The sequence below is a fragment of the Pseudoliparis swirei genome, chromosome 21, assembly GCF_029220125.1.
Source record: "Pseudoliparis swirei isolate HS2019 ecotype Mariana Trench chromosome 21, NWPU_hadal_v1, whole genome shotgun sequence".
NCBI lineage: Eukaryota > Metazoa > Chordata > Actinopteri > Perciformes > Liparidae > Pseudoliparis > Pseudoliparis swirei.
The window spans coordinates 1,183,977-1,208,386 of record NC_079408.1 but is presented as its reverse complement, the minus strand read 5'-3'; the positions used below and the strand labels follow the sequence as shown (position 1 = coordinate 1,208,386).

General features: G+C 41.5%; 1 protein-coding gene across 1 annotated transcript; it reads left to right on the top strand.

The window, feature by feature from the left end:
* Nucleotides 1-2,530: 2,530 nt before the first annotated feature.
* Nucleotides 2,531-22,967, top strand: LOC130212098 (uncharacterized). Its single transcript, XM_056443233.1, has 24 exons — nucleotides 2,531-2,657; nucleotides 2,936-3,091; nucleotides 3,518-3,655; nucleotides 3,738-3,886; nucleotides 4,540-4,643; nucleotides 5,454-5,643; nucleotides 6,626-6,757; nucleotides 6,912-7,055; nucleotides 10,025-10,160; nucleotides 10,749-10,899; nucleotides 12,141-12,277; nucleotides 12,763-12,874; nucleotides 13,410-13,473; nucleotides 13,911-14,114; nucleotides 14,291-14,433; nucleotides 15,485-15,603; nucleotides 16,651-16,772; nucleotides 16,914-17,011; nucleotides 17,167-17,303; nucleotides 19,317-19,441; nucleotides 19,665-19,810; nucleotides 20,406-20,508; nucleotides 21,175-21,311; nucleotides 21,421-22,967. Exons 1-24 carry the CDS (start codon nucleotides 2,531-2,533, stop codon nucleotides 21,533-21,535), a joined length of 3,189 nt encoding a protein of 1,062 aa, XP_056299208.1. The 3' UTR covers nucleotides 21,536-22,967.
* The last annotated feature ends 1,443 nt before the right edge of the window (nucleotides 22,968-24,410 follow it).

The window sequence follows — 24,410 nt, the reverse complement described above, 5'->3', positions numbered from 1 at the left end:
ATTAAAGAGAGAAAGTTTGACAGCTTGTTTTAATATCAGACTTCTTCTTAAGGTCAAACCTGAATTACAATACTTTAGTTTCTTTTTCATTACAGTTTTTCTCGATTGATTCCACACAAAAACTGGAACTTATAACCTAATGACCACAACCTGTAACTCATGTGCCAACTCCCTAAACCAATTCTGCTAAACTATAAGCACAAGTATCTGCTTTAAACACAGATTTCAATTGTTAACCACACTTTCTTCAAAACACGAAACACCATCCTCTCTACTTTGCACACGTCATCAATGCCAAAACCTCCTTGTGTTCAGACAGAACACACTGCTGTTCAACTGGCAAAACTTCCATTTCCATGGCTGTTGTGCAATTTGGAATCAAGGCTTTAGCAATATCAGGGCCACAGGTGACGTCCTGATTTGAAGAAGAATGGATGAAAACATGGAAGGTAGAGGAGACTAGAGAGGCAGAGGAGTATTTCTGTTGTCCTTTTTTATTTACACTTTTCTTTCTCTTTTTGTTGACTGTTGTGGTCTATTTTCTATTGTTTGTTCTGTGAAAAAATTAGAAAAAAGAAAAACATTTTTGTTGTATATTTGTGTGTTTTATATTTACAAACATTATACATTTACAATATTTTACAACAGGAGAAAGCATACAGTAACACTGGACATGAAAAGGCATAATGCTCCTGATGAGGCCTTCATACTGGTGTTTTCCCATTTCATCGTGTTTTCCATTGAGCACATCGGTGTTCAATCGATGCTCAGAATGTCGACTCATATAATGGGCTGTGTTTGTCATTTGAAAACAAAATACCCTTTTGAGGTGACATAACGCTGTTCTGAAAGCAGTTGCATTTTGTAGGAGATATAAAGGGTTTTGCATTTTGTGTGAGTGGTTTTGGGATTTGTGTTTAGAGTTTTGAGAAAACGAGGCATGCTTTCAAAAAATTTGTTTAAGCAATCGAGAAAGACTGTAAGATCCACAACTTGGAAATTCATGTTAAATGCGACATTCAAATCAGAGAATGAAGTGCCATCAAATGAAGATTAAAAAATCCAGTAAAACCTCTTGATCCCTTAACTTCATCTTTTATTTACCAATACTTTAGTTTATGACCACATTGCACGCTTGCTAAACTAATGAGCCTCTGCTGTTCTTTGTGTTTCATGCTGGATGTGAAACAGATTCTCAACGTCACGTTGCAGTGGAGGTTCTCCAGCAGAACAGAGTCATTTCTATCTTCTGTGAGACGTTCATCATGTCGGGACCTTTGTCCTGTTTGATCGTCATGAAGGTGTCGAGGTCTCAGAGTCTAGACAAGACGCCTTCAGAGAACACAACATCGGACATAAATGGACAGACAGGGGAGCCATTTCCAAGAGATAGACACATATAGCGACATCCTCACTGAGTCTGAACCCCCTGCTGGCTGATGGCAGCACTGCACGTGAGTTTGAGTCCACCAGGTCTTTGTGAAGGACTGGTCCGTCTGCTGGAGCCAGTTTCTCACACAGGTCTACAGTGGTGACGTGAGGCTTCTACGGTGGGTTGTGATGCCACTGTCTCAGCTGGCTTTGTGTTAGAACAATTATGATGACAACAAAATGGTACGTATGGAAATGTTAAAGGATTTTAGAAACGGTAGAACGGTCCTTCTGTCTTTATGAGAGCTAGAAAGAAGTTCAACACTCCCACCCAGCTCCAACCACGATACACTCTCAATCTAAGATAGAGAAGAGATGGTGAGATCTCATCAGTACCTGCATGTGTTCACCTGGACTATGAACTGGACTGACCATACAAAGAGAAAGAGCAGAGGACACTGAGGTCATCTAGAGGTCAGGGACTCATGAAACTCTTTGGTGGCATCAGCCGTCTTCTATGGAGTGATCTTCTGGAGCATCTCCACAGCTGAACTCATGTATCCTTTCTGTCTGCATTGTGTATACATTATTATTGTTTACTTGTTGTTTTATTGAATGTTTGTTCATCTGATCTTACTTAGTCTTGTATGCACGTTAGCCCTTTGCTGCTGTAATAAAGGATTATCTTATGCAAGATATCATTTATATATATTGTATATATATATACAAATGATATCTTATATTTATATTTATAATTAAGAGACAATATATTTTGTGTGAGATCAAACAAAAATAACCTGTGCTTCAACATTTATAGAAAACAGAAAACAATGATTCTGCCTTGGTTAAATACAACACAATAAAATAATAAATGTTTTACACAGACTGCGTGACACTTGATAAGAGCTGACATTATGTCACTGGGTTGGTGATCAGCAGGTGTTTTTTATTTTTCATTCCCAGCAGTCAGTTTGGGTTTCGTTTCCCACGAAGCCGCCACGCCTTCACTGGTACAACATATATCGTAAAACAGAAAGTAGACGGCACAACGTTGAGCTGCATGAACACAACGAGGTGAGTGAGTCCTGCTCAGCTACGTTCAGGTATCATCTATGAATAGATCAGCTTCATCGTGTGTGTGTGTGTGTGTGTGTCCTAGATGAGTGCAGTCTTCAACCTCCTGCTGCAGCACAGGCTGGACAGTTTCTACAAAACCTTTCTGGAATTGGGGGTGAAAGATGAGAGGGATTTCATTGATGTGACGGAGGACGACTTGAACAAAGTTGGTAAGTGTGTAGGCCGTGAAAGCGGGTTCAATAAAATTGATTCCCGCGATGACCTTTGAACATCTTGAAAGCAGTTCTCCTTTGTGGACGACTTGGCCTTTGATCTTAGACGCGTGGCGCGTACTGCGTGCTAACATCGGATTGCGTAACTCTTTGCATCGGCCTCTTATCAACACAACAAGGGATGTTTTTAGGTCATGCTCCAACTCGTGGGCGTTGTGAATGCAGTTCAAGAGGTTTTCCCCGTATTAAAACAATGAAGGGTGTTTCTGGAACAGGAATGAGTCAGGTGGAGAGGAACCGGTTCACAGCCCTAAAGAAGGCGGTCGGCCGACTCAGAGCTCCTGCGGCTGCAACGCCCGTGAAGAAGTCCTTGGAGTCCTACTGTCTGCAGTACACGTTCCCCAAATGCCCCGAACCGAGATCCATCAACGGTAAGACATCTTCAAACCATTCCCCTCCCCTGCCGAGCGCCTTACGGCCCTTATCGTTGAACCTCGTGATAGGGCCATGACTTCTAGGAAAGGGAGCAGGGAGGGATGGATGGATAGGTAGGTAGATACATAGATAGATAGATGGGTGGATGGATGGATGGATGGGTAGGTAGATACATAGATAGATAGATAGATAGATGGGTGGATGGATGGATAGGTAGGTAGATACATAGATAGGATGGATCTTTTTTATTCATCATAAAAATGATGTGTGTCAAATACTTTGATTGACCACCAAACACCTGCTTTTAACATCTCTCTGTTTCCGAGGATTAGCGTCACTATTGGTGTCTCCCTGGATCACCAAAAGGAAGTCATCATGTCGCATTAAACGAGCCATAATTTAGGGTCATTTTGTATTTTTAGATATGGATCCTGCACAAAACTCAGTTGAAGATCTGATGTTGAGGATTTGTCACCTCGAATGTGAGAATCCATCCAAATCCGTGTGTCTCTACACAGTGGATGGGATGCCTCTGACGGATGATCCCTTCTTCAATACATGTGAGCACGCTAACATTAACAACACCATGTGATCAATCAATAACAACAGGACAGTATTCAGTGTGATTCTGTTCACCTCCAGGGTCCTTGAACGACAGACATATTAAAAATGGAGATGTAATCTACGCCATATTCACACCGAAGAAGAACCTCAGAGCTCCTAAAGTGTCCATGCGAGAGGTTCTGGAAAGCTTAGGATCGGATACGGTTCGATGCCACGTCATGCTCAAGGTGCGTTCAGGCACCCCGCGGGACGGTTCCCTTCCTGTCTTACCACATTTGAACGAGTCCTACTTGGAGGACACGGTGAACATAGAGCTGATCTTTCAATTAGTGGAGAAGGGAGGCTTCAAGCAGAGGGCCGATGGCGCCACCTAGTGGGTCAGAAGTGATGGTTCAGGGGCTATTTGTGTGTGAATCAAAACGTATTATATCTTTAATGTGTGGGAACAAAATATTGACCTGGGAAGCACATGAACCTAGGGGCTTAGGACCTGAGATACTGAGGGCCTTGGATATTTAGGACCCTGGGAACGTAGAACCTTGGTAACTTAGGACTTTGGGAACTCAGGACCCTGGACAATTTAGGACCATGAGAACTTAGTACCCTGGGAACTTAGAAACTTTGGGGACATAACGCTCTGGGGGCGTAGGAGCCTGGCCGTTTGGCGCCCTGAGAACTTAGGACCCTGTAAACTTACCATCTTGGGAACTTAAGAAACTGGAAACTCAGGACCCTTATAATGTAGGACCCTAAAAACAAAAGACCCTTACAATTCAGGACCCTTTCTTGTTTCTTTAGAATATTGTTTTGACACACACACACGTGTGTGTATTGTTTCACCCTGTGTGTCTATGCATATTCTCCATATGTTTTGATGCAGGGGGACTTTGAGGTGACGGTGGATTTGGCAATCGATACGATCGGCAGCTTGAAGAACAAGCTCGCTAGTGAAAGTGGAATCCCAAGAAACGTTCTCCATTACAAGTAATTCTCAGTTATTAATATAATATCAGTAGTGTGGCCACTTTTGTTGCCTGTTTGTCGCCGTGTTTGTTGCCATGTTTGTTGCCATGTTTGTTGCCGTGTTTGTTGCCGTGTTTGTTGCCGTGTTTGTTGCCATGTTTGTTGCCATGTTTGTTGCCGTGTTTGTTGCCGAGTTTATTGCCGTGTTTGTTGCTGTGTTTGTTGCTGTGTTTGTTGCCTGTTTGTTGCCATGTTTGTTGCCGTGTTTGTTGCTGTGTTTGTTGCCATGTTTGTTGCCGTGTTTGTTGCCGTGTTTGTTGCTGTGTTTGTTGCCATGTTTGTTGCCGTGTTTATTGCCGTGTTTGTTGTTGTGTTTGTTGCCATGTTTGTTGCCGTATTTGTTGCCATATTTGTTGCCGTATTTGTTGTTGTGTTTGTTGCCATGTTTGTTGCCGTGTTTGTTGTTGTGTTTGTTGCCATGTTTGTTGCCGTGTTTGTTGCCATGTTTGTTGCCATGTTTGTTGCCGTGTTTGTTGCCGTGTTTGTTGCTGTGTTTGTTGTTGTGTTTGTTGTTGTGTTTGTTGCCATGTTTGTTGCCGTGTTTGTTGTTGTGTTTGTTGCTATGTTTGTTGCCGTGTTTGTTGCCGTGTTTGTTGTTGTGTTTGTTGCCGTGTTTGTTGCTGTGTTTGTTGCCATGTTTGTTGCCATGTTTGTTGCCTGTTTGTTGCCACGTCTGTTGCCTGTTTGTTGCCGTGTTTGTTGTTAGTCAGTATCAGCAATCATGTCCTGATTGCTGATACTGACTCGGCTTATCATGCCTAATCTGTCCAGCGGTGAATGCGACAGTGGCGACTCGTTGGAAGTTTGTGGAATCTCAAAGGCGTCTACGGTTTACTTCTCACTGTCCACGTTTGCTGAGGAGGCTCCGGGCCATGCAGATTTCTTCATGGATGATGTTGAACCCTCGGTGCAACAAACCAGCAAAGGATTAAGTGTATTCTTGTCTTCACTGTATCTGATCGTAAGCAGAATTTCATATATTGTTAGAATTGTGATGAATCTCTTTTTTCCCCACTTCACAGCATAAATGAACACCTCACATATGTGTTTATTTTGCTTTTCCTAATGATATATAACCTAAGTCTCATGTTTTTTTCTTAAATTATTCAGAATCCACGAAACGTACCTTTGCCCGTACTAAATATGCTTTATATTAGGAGTTAAATGAGAGGATCAATCTGAATGTAGATGTTAAGCATGGCTGAACAAAGAATTTGGAAACAGTGGAAAAAGAAATAATGAAAAACTTACTAAAGTAATGAAAATGATAATAAAAAACTTGGACCAAAGTGTTCAGGTTTCACTCGATACGGGACTGGGTAACCTGACCAGGATTAATATTTGTTTATGAACAGCTTTACATAAAATGTAAAAAATAAATAATAAATAAAACAACAAAGATTACTGGAAACAATAATTATTATATGTATGATATTATATACATATATAATTATAATATTTATAATATTATATATACAGTACATGTACATATTAATATTATAAATATTCTAATTATATATAACTATAATATGTATAATGTTATATATACGTGTATATATATAATTATAATATGTATGATATTATATATGTATATATACATGTATCTATATATAATATTATAATTATATATATATAACATAATAATTGAGTGCAATTTTTCTGACCTTTTTATTTATTGAAAGCTGCAATAAAAATGTTTGTTTGTGCAAAATATACATGTATGTATATGTATGTATGTACAGTATATATATATATGTATATATATATATATATAAATATTTATATATTTATATGTATATGCATTGTAATCCCCCAGAACAATAGTAAGAAAGGAAATACAAACTGTGAATATTGTTTATCTTTTAGAAGCCCTTTCCCTTCCGTATTAAAAACAACCAAGTGCACACTGTAGTTTATAATTGTGTTGACATTTTGTATTCAAGAAACACAAGGGTCTTGGAGTTCCAGACAGGGATTTGATTGGATACATCCGGAAACTGACTGGATGCCACCCACTGGCCCAAAGTTTGCACCAGTTAATTGAGAGGAATCAGATCATATCCTGGAATCAGAAGGTAAAGTATCCACAAGATGGTGGATTATTCCTTTTCTTTTTAATGTGAGCACTAATGATATGCAATGAGTATAGTGCTCATTGCATATCATTAAGATAAAGCCTCATGGTTTCATTATTTACCTTGAAAAGTATGTTATTTTCCTTTCCCGTAGATCGCAGTGGTTGAAGGCTTGTACATGCTCTTTCGAGAACTTTTGCCACAGCTTGGAAAAAAACATGGAGAAAAGATCATTGAGGACGCTGATGTGTTTGAGTACTCTACATACTGCTGGGCATATCTTCTGTCAGAAGCAAAGGTATTTACACAATGGTTGGTTTAGAGGCAGAAGTTGACACAAGTAATGAGGTATCCAAGCTGTTTGTGGGATGCAGCCTGTTTCTGGATAGAGTTTCTATAGAATGTTTTTCCAATCAACATGCACGACTCTTTTGACCGTGAATGTCGATTAGTCACTCGCCTAATTCATATGAACTGGATTTTGGTTGTAAGGAACATGATACCTCAGGAACATGATACCTCAGGAACATGATACCTCATGAACATGATACCCTAGGAACATGATACCTCAGGAACATGATACCTCAGGAACATGATACCTCAGGAACATGATACCTCAGGAACATGATATCTCAGGAACATGATACCCTAGGAACATGATACCTCAGGAACATGATACCTCAGGAACATGATACCTCAGGAACATGATACCTCAGGAACATGATATCTCAGGAACATGATACCTCAGGAACATGATACCTCAGGAACATGATATCTCAGGAACATGATACCTCAGGAACATGATATCTCAGGAACATGATACCTCAGGAACATGATACCCTAGGAACATGATACCTCAGGAACATGATACCTCAGGAACATGATACCTCAGGAACATGATACCCTAGGAACATGATACCTCAGGAACATGATACCTCAGGAACATGATACCCTAGGAACATGATACCTCAGGAACATGATACCCTAGGAACATGATACCTCAGGAACATGATACCTCAGGAACATGATACCCTAGGAACATGATACCTCAGGAACATGATACCTCAGGAACATGATACCTCAGGAACATGATACCTCAGGAACATGATACCCTAGGAACATGATACCTCAGGAACATGATACCTCAGGAACATGATACCCTAGGAACATGATACCTCAGGAACATGATACCCTAGGAACATGATACCTCAGGAACATGATACCTCAGGAACATGATATCTCAGGAACATGATACCTCATGAACATGATACCTCAGGAACATGATACCTCAGGAACATGATACCCTAGGAACATGATACCTCAGGAACATGATACCTCAGGAACATGATACCTCAGGAACATGATACCCTAGGAACATGATACCTCAGGAACGTGATACCTCAGGAACATGATACCTCAGGAACATGATACCTCAGGAACATGATACCCTAGGAACATGATACCTCAGGAACGTGATACCTCAGGAACGTGATACCTCAGGAACGTGATACCTCAGGAACGTGATACCTCAGGAACATGATACCTCAGGAACATGATACCTCAGGAACATGATACCTCAGGAACATGATACCTCAGGAACATGATACCTCAGGAACATGATACCTCGTGAACATGATACCTCAGGAACATGATACCTCAGGAACATGATACCTCAGGAACATGATACCCTAGGAACATGATACCTCAGGAACATGATACCCTAGGAACATGATACCTCAGGAACATGATACCTCAGGAACATGATACCTCGTGAACATGATACCCTAGGAACATGATACCTCAGGAACATGATACCTCAGGAACATGATATCTCATGAACATGATACCTCATGAACATGATACCTCAGGAACATGATACCCTAGGAACATGATACCTCAGGAACATGATACCTCGTGAACATGATACCTCAGGAACATGATACCTCAGGAACATGATACCTCATGAACATGATACCTCAGGAACATGATACCTCAGGAACATGATACCCTAGGAACATGATACCTCAGGAACATGATACCCTAGGAACATGATACCTCAGGAACATGATACCTCAGGAACATGATACCTCGTGAACATGATACCCTAGGAACATGATACCTCAGGAACATGATACCCTAGGAACATGATACCTCAGGAACATGATACCTCATGAACATGATACCCTAGGAACATGATACCTCAGGAACATGATACCTCATGAACATGATACCTCATGAACATGATACCTCATGAACATGATACCCTAGGAACATGATACCTCAGGAACATGATACCTCAGGAACATGATACCCTATGAACATGATACCTCATGAACATGATACCCTTGGAACATGATACCTCAGGAACATGATACCTCAGGAACATGATACCTCAGGAACATGATACCCTAGGAACATGATACCTCATGAACATGATACCCTTGGAACATGATACCTCAGGAACATGATACCTCAGGAACATGATACCTCAGGAACATGATACCCTAGGAACATGATACCCTAGGAACATGATACCTCAGGAACATGATACCTCAGGAACATGATACCTCAGGAACATGATACCTCAGGAACATGATACCTCAGGAACGCCTTGCGTGAATTTCCTCAACTTTGGCAGGAATGTACACCTGGATTTGAGGATGAACTGATTAGAGTGTACTGGTAAACAAAAAAAATGCATACTCTAATTCTGTAAAACAATGTTTTTAATCAGATACAGAATGAAGCGATGACATTTTGGACCGACGTGGTTGTAAACTGCAATTTGTCCGGTTGGCGAGGCATCGCACAACAAGGCAGTAATTCTAATTAACTATGACAATTTAAAATACAAACTCAACACACCATGATTCATAGAGCAGTTGTATGGGTGCGCCTCAATACTGCAGTGATCATAGAAATAAAGGTTAGGCTTGAAAGTAAATTCACTGCAATCCGGGCTGTAGGGTGAGTGTTAGTCTTTGTAAAGACAGGATGGGAATGACTAGCTGGTTAGCATGCTTGTTTCAGGAGATATCTCTGCAACACAATAGAAGTCATTGACATAACTTCTTCATATTCTGTTGGTAATGCGTAATACTCTGGCCAGATCTTACACATTGTACATTTTAAGTGCTGTCACAGTCCTAAAGCTTATGTTAACAAATACAGGAATGTACAGTATAACTGTGATGACCTTTAACTGCATACAAAAGTGGTGCAGATTGCCTTTCAGTTGAGTGTTACTGCCTTGAATTATTTTAACAGAAAGAGACGTCAGCACATGACAACTACGCACCGATTTCTCTGATATCCGATGAAGCCAGACGTTTCTGTGATCCAGTCACTGTAACTGGAATACCAGGTGTCTTTGAAAGAGCAGTTTTACTTCAGAAAATCAAAGGTAAATGTAATATGGCTTATATCCTCACATGCGCAAACCTTCCAACACATCTTGCAAAATGTTGTACGTATCACATGTGTTCTATAGGTGTCTGTTTTTTTTTGTTTTTACCATTGTGTAACCATACAGATAGCCAAGATGGTTCAAAGCAAAGCACCAATTTATCTGAACAGTGTAGTTGTTAAGGCAACAATGCTTTATATGAATATTTAAGGTACCTTGGAATATTTGTAGGTAAGTCATAAAAACGCTAATTTAAGACGCTTAACAATAAAAATTGAAGACACATCTGTCTACTCCCTCACAAATGATCTTGCTATCTTGCCTCCAAGGTAAGTGTAATCGCTTCAGAGTAAATAGTTATCTTTCAAATACAGCTGTGGCTAAAAATATGCAAACATATTTTTGCCTCTAAATATCTTACAAATATATTGTTTCCAAATGAATGGTAATTTTTAATTTGTGGCTTAGCTGACAACCACAACTTCCATTAACCTCCAGAAATGATTGCTATTTTGCAATGAAAGTTTTTTTCTTGAGGTGATTATTTGTAACTATATTTTTACTTTCTCTTGTCCTCTTGTTAAGATGGTGAAAAGATTCCAAACTGCCCTGAAAAGGTTTTGAGTGAAATGTTACTCAACAGAGCCACTGATGTGGAGAAGATTTTGCTCAGCGTTCATCCATCAATGAAAACATATGATCTCTGGATTTTCCATGACTATGTGGCTGGGCAGAAGTATGTATTATCATTCATCAAATATCATCTTCATAAAAGTTGCCGCTAAAGATTATATAATTGGCACACACATGTTTGTGTCCAAACATATACAAACAGGTTCCCAAATATAGTACAGAGGTTACTTGATGATTAGGTCAAGTAACATGTTCAATTATTGGTAATTGTCACTTTATATTCATTTTTCTATAGTCTACAGTCATTGATATTTGTAATTGGTTCTGAGTTTGGGAATTGTAGTACACTCTTAGAAATAAAGGGGCTAACTAGAACAATATAGAGTTATTCCACTTGGTATAATGTTTAGAGAAAGATCCCTTCTAATGTAGATTGGTTTTACCCAAAACCCTCTCTGGGAGTTCTTTCCAGAACCTTTCCATCTTCTATGGGTACTTACAAGGACCAATCCATGGGTTTCTACTGAGAACCCCTTTATATTCCAAGAATTTATTCTGGAACCCACCAAGGGTGTTCTACCAAGAACCCTTTTATATTCCAAGGTTCCTTTCAAAACCCTCCCCGGTTATCCTAACAAGAATGATATTGTATTCCATGGTTCCATACAAAACTATCCCCGGGGTTCAAGGTCACAGTTTTTGGAGGTGAAGATTGTGGCGACTACCCATCATACCTTCAACACCCTAACCCTGGTTTTACCTTAAACCACACCGTGCGATCTTAGGCTTGAAGAGGCTCTTTCAAGGGCCGGCCGATGTGTTCTTGCGCAACCTACACCACCCGTGGTTGCCAATCACATTTTTGGAAAAATGTAGCAGAGATTTCATGAAACTAGTTCTGCTATAGCCTTTACTATTTCAATTGTGCAGTGGATTTAAATTATGACAGAAAATTCAGTTATAATCCTAGCTGTGTGAACCAAGTGTCCAGAGAAAGGGTTAGTCTTGAACCATAATTTTATAATTTCCATCAATTGACTACTACCAGAGATCTTTCTTTCCCCTAACATTGGTTCAACTTGACCAAGTTAGCGTTGGATCATTGGACCCACGTCCATCAAGGCTCATGTGCTGCAGCTCAACCCATGACAACCTTGAGTCACAGTTAGGTTTCTTAGGTGCACTAGGATTTTACTTTCAACAATCCCAAGAAGTCAAATAACATCCGGGGAATCCTTTTATTTAAAAAGATTTCTTGAGAAGGAAGTGGTTCTGAACCTCAGCACAGCAGGAAGAACTCATTTGGAACTCTTATTTCTAAGGCTCATGAACATATAATTACAGCTTTCATATGAATACTTCGAAGACCTTTGGAGACATGGCAGAAGAACTGAAAGCTTTCCCTCAACTAAATGTTGCTCCACCGCTGCGTTTGAAGGACTTCGGTGTTGATGACGGACAACTAGTTTACCTGAGTGAAGGTACCTGCCCAATCTGAATGCTTAAATATATGTCTCAAGGACAGCAGTGTATATGATATGAATATTTGCATTTACATGTATCAGTTATAATTAATATTGTTGAGGCACCTGAGTGTCTGAGCGTAATCAATCGAAGGTACAGCAGTAGGTCCATTACCATGCAGAGCTCCATCAGTGATCACAAGAACTCTAAATTATATTCTGAATTGGATCAGAAGCAGCCAGTAAAGAGAAATCGAGAAGTCACCTGAGAACTTTTGGAGGAGTTGATTGAAGAAAATGAGATACAAGATGAACGCGTTATTTATCATTTACCACCTCCGCTTGAGACGCATTGGCCTTGCCATGAGCCTTGCAATGTTTCTCTGCTGGAAAATAGAGGAACCTTCATACCCTTGACATGTTAGTCAGATACATATTTCTCCTTGCTTCCCATTCTAAGGCTCCTGCTGTTCTGTAACTATTTTTGTTTTTGTTTTTTGAAGACAACCTTGGTGTCTATTTGGGTAAAGATAAGGCATGTCCTGCACAACTCAAGGTGTATAATTGTATGACTGGCAAAACCCAAAATGTGGATGTGGATGCGTTAGCAGCTCTGTGAGTATTTCTTGATTTCAAATATAATGTGGTATAGAAGACACAAAAAAACGTATGTCATGCCTTAAAAGAAGATTTCAACAGAATTATAATAATGTCGCTTTGAATGTACATTATTTTAAAGTGACTGCATTTCTCTTCCTCCTTCAACTTGGCAAGAAAGCAAATATTTGAATTGTTCATAAGTGTTTGACGTTTAACTGAAAAATGTGTAACCTGTACAGTTACACTCCATAGCATCACTTTTTAACGAACTGAACTATTACGCTTGTGGGAAGCACGGGATTAACGTAGTGAGTTTAAACAAAAACACTTGTTTGGGTTTTTGCACCAAAAGAAATTGAGTTAAGTTGAGGATAAACACCATGTTTAAATTAGATTTTCGAAGAAAAGCCTAGAAAACTGGTCACAAACGTCAAAGTATCACAGGAACAGCAGTCTCCTGGTTGAAATCCTGAGTTTGTTCAGGTTTTTGTCATCAACATGGTAGGCATTACCTGAACACTTTTGATAATATTCTTAACTTTTCATGCAGCACCGGAGACCAAAGGGATGACTTTTCATTCGTCACAACCAGGACTCCAAAGGAGGCCATACTGGTAATGTTGAGCCTCTATCCTGCCAGTGATTAGGCGCTGGCACTTTTCCCTTTTTGGGGGGGAAATGTGTTTCTTTATTTTAAGCAAGGGTCAAAGGACAGAAGGTAGTGTATGCTGTACATAAAGTAAAATACCCCTGAGGCAAATATGTGATTTGTGATATGGGGCTATATAAATCCAAAAATGTAATTTAGCTTAAAAATCATTCTTTTTACTCAGATGACCCCAAAGTCAAGCTAAGATACAAAGCTTTTTTCATGTAGCATGAGCAGTGTCGAGTTACTGTGGTCCATCCTCAGTCAAGCACTGGCCCAGATAACATTGCTTCCCTATACTGTTGGTGTATTAATTTGGGAAATAAAATGACACCTTCCCTGAGCATATGCTTCAAGTTGAGCTTTATCAACTTATTAATCTCTTGACTTTATTTCCATCAGGTGCTGATAGATACAAGCTCATCCATGACTGAGAAGTGCTATGGAGATTTGGAAATGCAGAAAATCCATGCTGTGAAAGAGCTTTTTGACAACTTTGCAACACGGACCATGGCTTATGATTTCCATCATGTCATTGGCCTTGTGAAGTTTGACTCCACTGTGAAAACTCTCCACACATTTACGGAAACACTCGAAAAGTTCAAGGTAAATGCAGTACACGTTACAGAAACCCTGATAAACATGAAGTGTACTTGTCTGGTTGAATTGTGTAAAGTTAAGACTCACATGATCAGTACTAAAGGTTGAGATGTGTTTTATCATTGGCCATGAAACAATAAGATAATAAAGATAAATAGACAGGTTTTTTTGTACTTTTCTAGGAACACGTGCACAGCCTTCAAGCCAATGGACGCACTACACTTTATGATGCCTTGCATCATGGAGCGCTTGAGTTGGAAAATGCCAAGAAGTTTCCGGACTGCAAACTTCGCATTCTCTGCCTCACAGATGGAAATGACGTTGGGTAATTTACTTCTCGATGCTACTTTAGCATCGTACCGTCGCTAACATGAAGTCAGATGACTATAGTGCAGAGGTTTGTAAGTCACCATTACGTCTCAAGTCTTTCCACTTTAGTGTTGAGTCAAGACTTTCAAGTCCCAAGTCCGAATGCACTCTTCACCAAATGTAACGCAGTTTGTGTCAAAGTATGTTTCGTCATTCGTTTTTTGTAGCTCACGGCAGAGTTTGTGTTCACAAACCAAATTTATTTTTGGTTTCAGTATTTAAACTTGCTCAGTAACCTAATTTTCTAGATGCTGTGGATCTTGGGATATAAGCTTTTATTTAATGGGAATAAACAGCATTGACATTAGTTGATCCAGGAAATTAATTTATTAGTAGCACACTTTTAAAATAAACTACTTTTAGCGGCACAGATGGTATCAAGTATTTTCAAGTCAAATGTCTCAAGTCAAGCCAGACTGATTCAAAGATAAGACTTAGTTTTAAGGACAATTTTAGATTGAGGATTAGGTTCAGTTTAGTTTGGGGAGAGGCATTTGGTTGTGATGGTCAGGGTCAGAGTTCAGAGAATGCATTATGTCAATGAGAAAGCTGTGGTCATATAGTGTGTTGTTTATCATCCTAATGCTATGTCGCTCTGTAATATGAAAAATGAAGAAAAAAAACATGTTATGTTTCTTAACCCTTGTGTTGCCTTAGGGTCATTTTGACCCGAATCAATATTACACCCTCCCCCCGCCTTTGGGTCATTTTGACCCGATTCAATGTTTCACCCTCCTGTTACCTTTATATTTACTAACATATTTTACCCTTTGGGTTCAATTTGACGCCAGCAATTAAAACCTCCAGAAAATTATTAGAATTAATATTGTTTTCCAAGTTTAAGTGTGAGGCACTTTATGTTTGTTTGTTGACTACCGAAAGAACACCGACATTAAACATTGAATGGGGTCAAATTAATCCTAAGGGGAGGGGAGGGTGTAATATTGATTCGGGTCAAAATGACCCTAAGGCAACACAAGGGTTAAGAACATTTTCTTTGTGCATAGGTCTGTAAACAAGCCAGAGGTTGTTGTTGCCAATCTGATCAAATCCAACATCATTGTGGATTCAATTCTCCTTGGAAAAGTAGAGAACAATATTCTGCGGGGAATCAGCAAAGCAACAGGTACGTAATAAAAACCTCAATAGACAGGTGCTCCTCGTATCTTCTGCTATCAAATTAGTTTATTTACTTGAACCACTTTAGCTACAATGGGTATTGTGACAACCCAGGTGGTAACAATATGCTTCTCAATACTTGTGTTCTCGGATAACAACGGTTCATAACGATATGAGCAGTGCACTCCAGAAGTTGCTTCTTCTTTTTTTACCAAATTCTAGTATGTGTTTTTTCGTCGTTTTCTTAAATAGGGGTTTGTGTTTGTATGTTTCAGGATTGTTTTGTTACGTTTTTATGTTGAATGCGTTTTCTTTGTCTAAAATTTCAGGACCGTGTTTTCACTTACATTTTCTTTGTTTTGATAATACATGAATAAAGTCAATCAATCAAACAGAATCATAAAACCCCATGCTAAGGCATATTAAGATTGAATATTACTGATTTCCCCCTCGTATTTTACTAGACAATAAACTGCTGGTGAGACATTTTTTCAACCTCAGCAGGCATAAAGTTTGACCAAATCATGTCCTTACACTCAAAGAATAAAGAGGTTTAAGTCTACGATGTCCATCTCCCTCTGTTGATCTACACTACACACTTTTTTCCGCTTGCCGTATTCGATTGCAATATCCGTTGCAGTTGTCCAAGTTTCAGATTGGAGTTGCTGCGACCTGTACTGGTTGATGAGCAGAGATTCAAAGAGAAACACAACTGCACAATTCTCCCACAAGAGAGGATATCCCCTTGGTAATTTGTAGGTTAAAAGTGGAGAGTGCCATTGAGCTACTTTAATGCTGGAAAGCAGTCGTCGTGATTAATAAGTCATATTTTAACATTCGTGTGTGGTGAGTCACATGGTTGGACGCATCCATTTACTATGGTTTGAAATTGCTGCGTTGAGTCAAGTGGCAACATAAGATTTATCAGGCTGGTAAGCCACCCTCGCTACACACAGGTACATGAGCAATTTTTCGTACTGTAAGGTCACATTGGAAGATATGAATATGATGCATTAGAATTGGTGTGAGATAAATTCATCTATTTTGCTTTCAGGGGGTTGCTGTTTCAAACCGGAGACGAGCAAAGACGGTCTGAAGCTGTTTGAGATCGAGACTGTTCTCTCTCTGGAGATGAGGAAACCCAAGAACAAAGCTGACCCGTCTTCCATCACTCTAGTTAGTGCACCGATTATGAGCTCAATTGATGGATAATCTACGGAGCAAGAGACACACGATTGAAGGAATGAGTTTAAAGCAGGCATCAATCAGCCTGTGCTGTAAGGATGTGCTTGTTCATTGTCCACTTGGTATTTTCAGAGTTTTTTAACAACGACCGGTGCTTGTCACGGGTATGATGAGTTTCCAGAGGCTGTCTTGCCAAGCCAGATGCACAGTAAAGTGACCGGGACAGATAGGTAAGACTCAGAAACATCTCATTCAGGAGGGTTGCTAGTTTTATTTAGCTTCCTTAAGGTCATTTAAGGTGGTGAGTACATATTTAAAATGAATACAGGTAACACTAAGGTAGTTATGTAATAATAAGGTCTTGATTATCTTGATTTCACACTAGTGCTCTGAAAAAGAAGATCCGGGACGCCAAGCTTCGTCCACTGATGGAAAAGGACAAACGTATCCTGCAGGAGCTGAGGAGCCTGCATTGTGACCCACATCCCTACTTCAGTATCTTTCCATCAGAATCTGACTTCAGTGAGTGGCATGGATTTTATTCTACATATTGACACTGGATTGCCAATGAATTGATGGATAATTTACGAACATGTTTCTCTCCCATTCAGGAATGTTATAGTATTGATCATTTTTGAGGTGTTGCATGTTTTTAGCCCATAGTTGAACTTTGAAGCTGCATTCTCTCTCCTGACCACCAGGGGGCAACACCTCTGGTTGTATAGAAGTCTATGCTTCATGTGTTGAAGCTGCATTCTCTCTCCTGACCACCAGGGGGCTCCTCTGGTTGTATAGAAGTCTGTGCTTCATGTGTTAAAGCTGCATTCTCTCTCCTGACCACCAGGGGGCGACTCCTCTGGTTGTATAGAAGTATATGCTCCATGTTTTAGAGCTGCATTCTCTCTCCTGACCACCAGGGGTCTCCTCTGGTTGTATAGAAGTATGTGCTTCATGTGTTAAAGCTGCATTCTCTCTCCTGACCACCAGGGGGCGACTCCTCTGGTTGTATAGAAGTATATGCTTCATGTGTTAGAGCTGCATTCTCTCTCCTGACCACCAGGGGGCGACTCCTCTGGTTGTATAGAAGTCTATGCTTCATGTGTTAAAGCTGCATTCTCTCTCCTGACCACCAGGAGGCGACTCCTCTGGTTGTATAGAAGTCTATGCTTCATGTGTTAGAGCTGCATTCTCTCTCCTGACCACCAGGGGGCGACTCCTCTGGTTGTATAGAAGTATATGCTTCATGTGTTAGAGCTGCATTCTCTCTCCTGACCACCAGGGGGCGACTCCTCTGGTTGTATAGAAGTCTATGCTTCATGTGTTAAAGCTGCATTCTCTCTCCTGACCACCAGGGGGCGACTCCTCTGGTTGTATAGAAGTCTATGCTTCATGTGTTAGAGCTGCATTCTCTCCTGACCACCAGGGGGCGACTCCTCTGGTTGTATAGAAGTCTATGCTTCATGTGTTAGAGCTGCATTCTCTCTCCTGACCACCAGGGGGCGACTCCTCTGGTTGTATAGAAGTCTATGCTTCATGTGTTAGAGCTGCATTCTCTCTCCTGACCACCAGGGGGCGACTCCTCTGGTTGTATAGAAGTCTATGCTTCATGTGTTAGAGCTGCATTCTCTCTCCTGACCACCAGGGGGCGACTCCTCTGGTTGTATACGAGTCTATGCTACATGTGGGGCAGCAAGGTGGCTCAGTGGTTAGCACTGTCGCCTCACAGCAAGAAGGCTCTGGGTTCGAATCCCGGTCGTCCCGGTCGTTCCAGGTCCTTTCTGTGTGGAGTTTGCATGTTCTCCTCGTGTTCTCCTCGTGTTCTCCTTATGTTCTCCTCGTGTCTGCGTGGGTTTTCTCCGGGTCCTCCGGTTTCCCCCACCATCATAAAGACATGCACCGCAGCCTCACCCCGGTTCGTATGGATGTGAATGAGTGTTGGTGGTGGGGGAGGGGCCGGAGGCGCTGATTGGCTGCCACGCTTCCGTCAGTCTGCCCCAGGGCAGCTGTGGCTACTGATGTAGCTCCACCACCGGTATGACTGTGTGTGTCTGACTACTGGACTCTGGACTGTAAAGCGACTTCGGGTGTCTAGAGAAGCGCTATATAAAATAAATGATGATTATTATTATTATGTGTTCATCTCTGTGTGCGTCCCAGAGGGCCTCTGGTCTCTGGCCGGTGACCCTGTTCTGGACCCGTGTGGCCCACGGCGTCTCTAGAGCACTTCTCCGCATTACAATTATGGTCAATTATTTACATACATTGGTTGCAAAAAAACTAAAATGGCAATGACGTCCGTAATCCAAGACGGCGGCGGGCAAATGGCCAAACTCAAGGCTCAAAAGCAGTCAACCTCAAACCAATGGGATATTTGTGGCAACGTAAGATTAGTTACTGCTACATGCCGACGGCCACCAAGGTCTCATTCAGATATTGATGTAACACCACCAACCAGAAGTTTCATACCACTAAAGCCCGATTGCTTACAGGGCCAACATTGTGTCAACTTGTCAATCTCATTTCTAAATTTCTCAGCATTCTGGAAGATTCTCATGGAAGGACCTCCTGACACGCCTTATGAGAGAGGGACCTTTGAGTTGTTCTGCCAGTTTGGTTCCGACTACCCAGTGAAGCCTCCACTCGTCCGCTTCGTCACAAGAGTATCCTTCACAGGAAATGTACATTTATACAAGTAGAACTAATTCAATTATTGACAGTGTCAAATTTAATATCTTACACATTCATAATCATGATATTGACTAATCAAAGCAAAACCCTGTGCATGTTTGATAACCTTCTTTATTCTTCCCCATGGAGGTCCATGAAGTGAACTGCCAATATTTGTACCTTAATAGCAGTGTCATTTTCTTAACACAAGCGAAGGTGTACCACTGTAATATCAACAGTGTGGGGCGCATCTGCCACAACATATTCGACCGGAACTACCACGCCCAAATCACCATGAGAGACGTACTCAATGCTGTGTATGGACTGCTCATCATCCCAGAGCCCGAAGACCCACTGGACAGGTGAGATTCAAGCCCCCGCACAATACACCCATTTCATTACAGGACCGAGTAGTCCGTTTCTTCATTTAACAATTGTAAGGTGCGACTGACTCTCAGCCTCCATCTGAAGTTGTGTATTGGGTGATCCTATGCTTAAAATAAGTCATGTGACCAGAGAAATACACAAACATCACTCTGGAGAAGCGTTTCATAGTCCAAGGGTGTCAGAAGACCCCCAGGGTTCCTCATGAGGCTCCTGAAGGGCCGGCGATGATGTAGTGCAGACGGCTGAATTGTGGGTGTTCACTTTCACCGCCCATATTTTAAACAATCTTCTTTCTTCTTCAAAAATGGTTCTTTGGGTGAAAAGGGTTCTTAAGGGTCTTGCAGAAAACCCTTCAAATAAACCTCTCCTCAGAAAAAGGTTCCTTGGAAGTGAACGGTTCTGAGTAGAACCCCAGACCTTCAGAAAGAACCCTTGTTCAAAACCTCATTTTTCAGAATCCATATTTTGAAAGCAGTAGCGTGGGGCAAAGTTAAACTCCTTCAAGCAGATGAGTTGATGATGTACTTCATGGTAAATTAAACTTTTGAGTGTGTTCTTTGTCTGGGGAAGCATTCTGGCTGAAGAGTTCCTGACCAGCCCCAAGACTTATGAGCAGGAGGCCCAAAAACACACCGAAGGAACCGCCGCACAGTCAATGGACGATATGGAGAAGGTGAAGTCATCCACTATAAAGCAATCCAATGCATTTCAGTACATCGGCAATATATTACAGGGCAATGGCATATCGCTGATGGATACAATATTTGGGAGGCAGGCAATATTTATTTGTTGCGTTAGAATGGAGTTGACCAATGGGTGTCCGGGACTTTAAACCAAAGTTCCATGATCAAACAGTCGGTGTTCACACGGGTATACCTGAAATGACACAAATGAAGGAGAGACAATAGTTTGATTAAAAAATATACATATTTATATACATTTTTATTCTTCTAATCAAACTTCCATGGTAAACAATTTCCTTGACTTTTCCAAAACTTTAAAAAAAAAAAATGTCAAGGACTTTTCCAGGCCTGAAAATAACCATTTTAAATTTGTCATGACTTTTCTAGGTTTTCCATGACCGTACGAAGCCTGAGATTCTGTGATTATTTTGGCCTCTTTATGTACTAAAAGTGCTTTAAAATAAAGTCAAATAAATTAAAGTTATGTTTAAAAACCCAAAACTACATTGTGTCAAGTTTTGAGGGGAATATAATTTATTGTTGTACGTATCACAAATACTCTTCTGAAGAAAGTCTGCAGGAGGAGGAGGATTCTCTGTGTCCCCCTTTTGGTCCTCTTGTATTCAACACGTTTCTGTTGGGTGACCTGTTTACAGAAGTTGGTGGATCCTGAGAAACAGTTCACACCCCAACATCTTATCTGCCCACTCACCAAAAAGATGTTTGTGGATCCGGTGAAGACAAGAAACGGAACGGTGTACGAGCGAAAGGCCATCGAGAAACACCTCAAGACGTAAGTCTGTTCATTCTCGTCCTCAACACAACCCAGGAGGAGAAAGTATGAAACATGTGACACGATGTGGAGGTTTAATGTCACGCCTCCTCCTCTCGCTGCGTTACAGAAGCAAAAGTGATCCAAAGGGTCCAGAAAGTCTGACTAAAGCAGATCTGAAGCCCGCCACCGACATGAAGAAGATGGTGACGGAGCAGCGCCACCGACAGATCCAGGGGGAGTAGAAGAGTTCTTCAGTTTCACAGGAAGGAAATACAGCGTCGCCTGGAAGATATGGAACCTTTGTGTTTTCTTTCTCACATAATGCAATAATAATATACATTTTGTACAAAACTGTTCATGAATTATGGGCTTTTATTAAATGAAAAATAATGATATACTCTTGCATTGAGCTACAAGCCTGGCAGTTAGATCTAAAGTAAAGACTCAAGCACAACCTCGCCATCTTTTATTCACTGCCACTGTTTACTTATTAATATTTGTCTGTGTAATTATCATTTGACACATTTTACACATTGCACTGAAAGTTGACGAGTTTAGAACATTACATTCATAACATCTCAGATCTCGACTGTAACGGGGCTTTGAGATTGGTGGTTGTCTTTTTGTCTTTGTTTACTTGGGAAGTATCTCGGGTGACTCTGGGTCCGTCTTTCAATCAGGGGGTTGGAGGTTCAATCCCCGCCCTAGTCGATGTGTCCTTGAGCAAGGCACTTCACCCTGAGTGTCTCCCTGTCGCTGCTCTACAGTGTCTGAATGTAACAGGACTGTAAGTCGCTCTGTATAAAAGCGTCAGCTAAATGACACGTGATGTAATGAAGTGGCTCACCGACCGTTCCTGTAGCTCGGTTCAGGTAATGCGTCGCCATGGCGACAGGTCATGAAGTGCGAAGACCTTTTGATTGACACATTGACTTCCTTGTGCTAACCTGACATCACAAGCTCCTCTGTGGTCCTCCCTCTGGGTGGACAGGACTCATGGGGACAAGACGCCAGTTCAGCTTCTTGTTCTGTTTGTTTTGGTCAAATAAAGGAAAGTTTAAAATCACTCGATTTACTTTTAAAAAGCAAAGTAGAGCTGTGTTGTCACTGCTCAGTAGTTTATGTTTCGGTTAATTGACTTTTAGAAAACCGTTAAACGTTGTCCGCACGTTAAAGTTCAAAGGTCTTGTCATTTAACGATGGAGGAATTGTTGGGTACCATAAAAATATAACGTTTGGTCAAGTGATGTCAAAATGTGAATTGTATGGTGTTGTAAGGGCCTGAGGGGAAGGCTGGTGGCTGCAGTCGACATTCCAGAAGGCTCCACCCACTCAAGAGCATCAGGTGTGGGAAGAGATGCACCTGATCGAGGTCTCCTCGTCAGGGAGGCAAGCAAAGGGCGAGGAGGGGAACGAGCATATATATATATATATATATATATATATATATCAATAAAGCTGTCCTTTTCAACCCGAGCTGTAAAGGTCGAGCCTCGTTTTAAGAGTTTTTAATAAGAACTACAGTTGCAAATGAAGTGAAGATGAAACTATAAGCTCCTGGGACAACACTTCGTGGGCATTATCGTAAAAAGAAGAACGTACATTTCTCAAAACAATAAGTTGCATATGTCCGTTATGTCCGATGTTTTAAATAAATAAAGCAAAATGACAGCAGTGAAATATATTGTGTTTTTATTTCTCTCAACAAAACCCAGTAAAAACAAAATGGCGTCTCTTGGGGAGCAACAGCTAAACTGAACTTTAATAACATTGTTGTACTTTTAGAAAACAGTTCTCATCACGAAACATTCAAATGAGCCCAATTTGTTTGGAAGAGACAACTGCATTATCTTCATCGTAGCTCGTGGCTAGCGCAGGCTAACGGACCGCTAGCTGCCGGAGCTACCTCCAGAACCGCTCAGGGCTTCTTCACCTCCTCCGGAGCTGCCGTCAATCCAGGTGCAGAGAGGATGAAGAAGAGGAGGAGGAGAGAAGGGGAGGACAGAAGAAGGCGGAGCTTCAGGGGAGGTGAGGAGCCGGTCGCTCAGCGCCGCCTCGTCCAGGTTTATTTCAACAAACGCTGGAGAGCAGAGCGCGTTAGCATGATGTGACATGTCAACAAATGCACTCTTTACTTCCTGTTTCTGGGAGTTAAAGGTTAACGTTGATATCTGCTCCTTGACTTCTGATTGGCTTAGCACCATGTATGCTGCTATATGCTACTAGTACTGCTATATGCTGCTAGTACTGCTATATGCTGCTAGTACTGCTATATGCTACTAGTACTGCTATATGCTGCTAGTACTGCTATATGCTGCTAGTACTGCTATATGCTGCTAGTACTGCTATATGCTGCTAGTACTGATATATGCTGCTATATGCTGCTATATGCTACTAGTACTGCTATATGCTGCTAGTACTGCTGGCAATATGCTTATGGTGCTGCTGTATGCTGCTAACTGTGTGCTGCTGTAACGCTGGTGCTGCTATATTAACGCTGGTGCTGCTATGTGCTGCTAGTGCTGCTGTATGTGCTGAGGTGCTGCGCATGTGCTGCTAGTGCCGCTGTTGCACTGCTTACTGCCAGCTACTGCATATGCTGCTGTATTGTCTGCCATACTGCGCTATACTGCCTGATGCTGCTGCTTGCTAGCCTGCCTATATGTGCTCTGATGCTGCTGCATGCATGCTGCCAGTGCGCTATGCTGCACTGCAATGCCTGCCTGCCTGTACTGCACTGGCTGCTGCGCGTGCATGCCTTGATGCTGCTGTCTGCTGCATGCTGTGCCTGTGCCTATGCCTAGACCGTGCTGTATGCTGCTAGCACTGCATTGCCGCTAGCACCGCTATGCTGCTGTACGCTGAGTGCTGCTATGCGCTGTGCTGCTAGCTGCTGCGCTGACTTCAGCATGCTGCGTGCTCTGCTGCTGTGCTGCTGTGCTGTGCTGTGCTGCTGCTACGGCCTAGCCGTGCACCTGCGTTACATGCCATCGTACCTGCCATAGCACTGCTGCTACATGCCGTTGCTGCTGCTCTATGCTGCCTGCAATGGTGCACATGCTGGTGCATGCTACCGCTGTGCGCATGCTGCTGCTATTGCCTGCTGACAGCTATTTC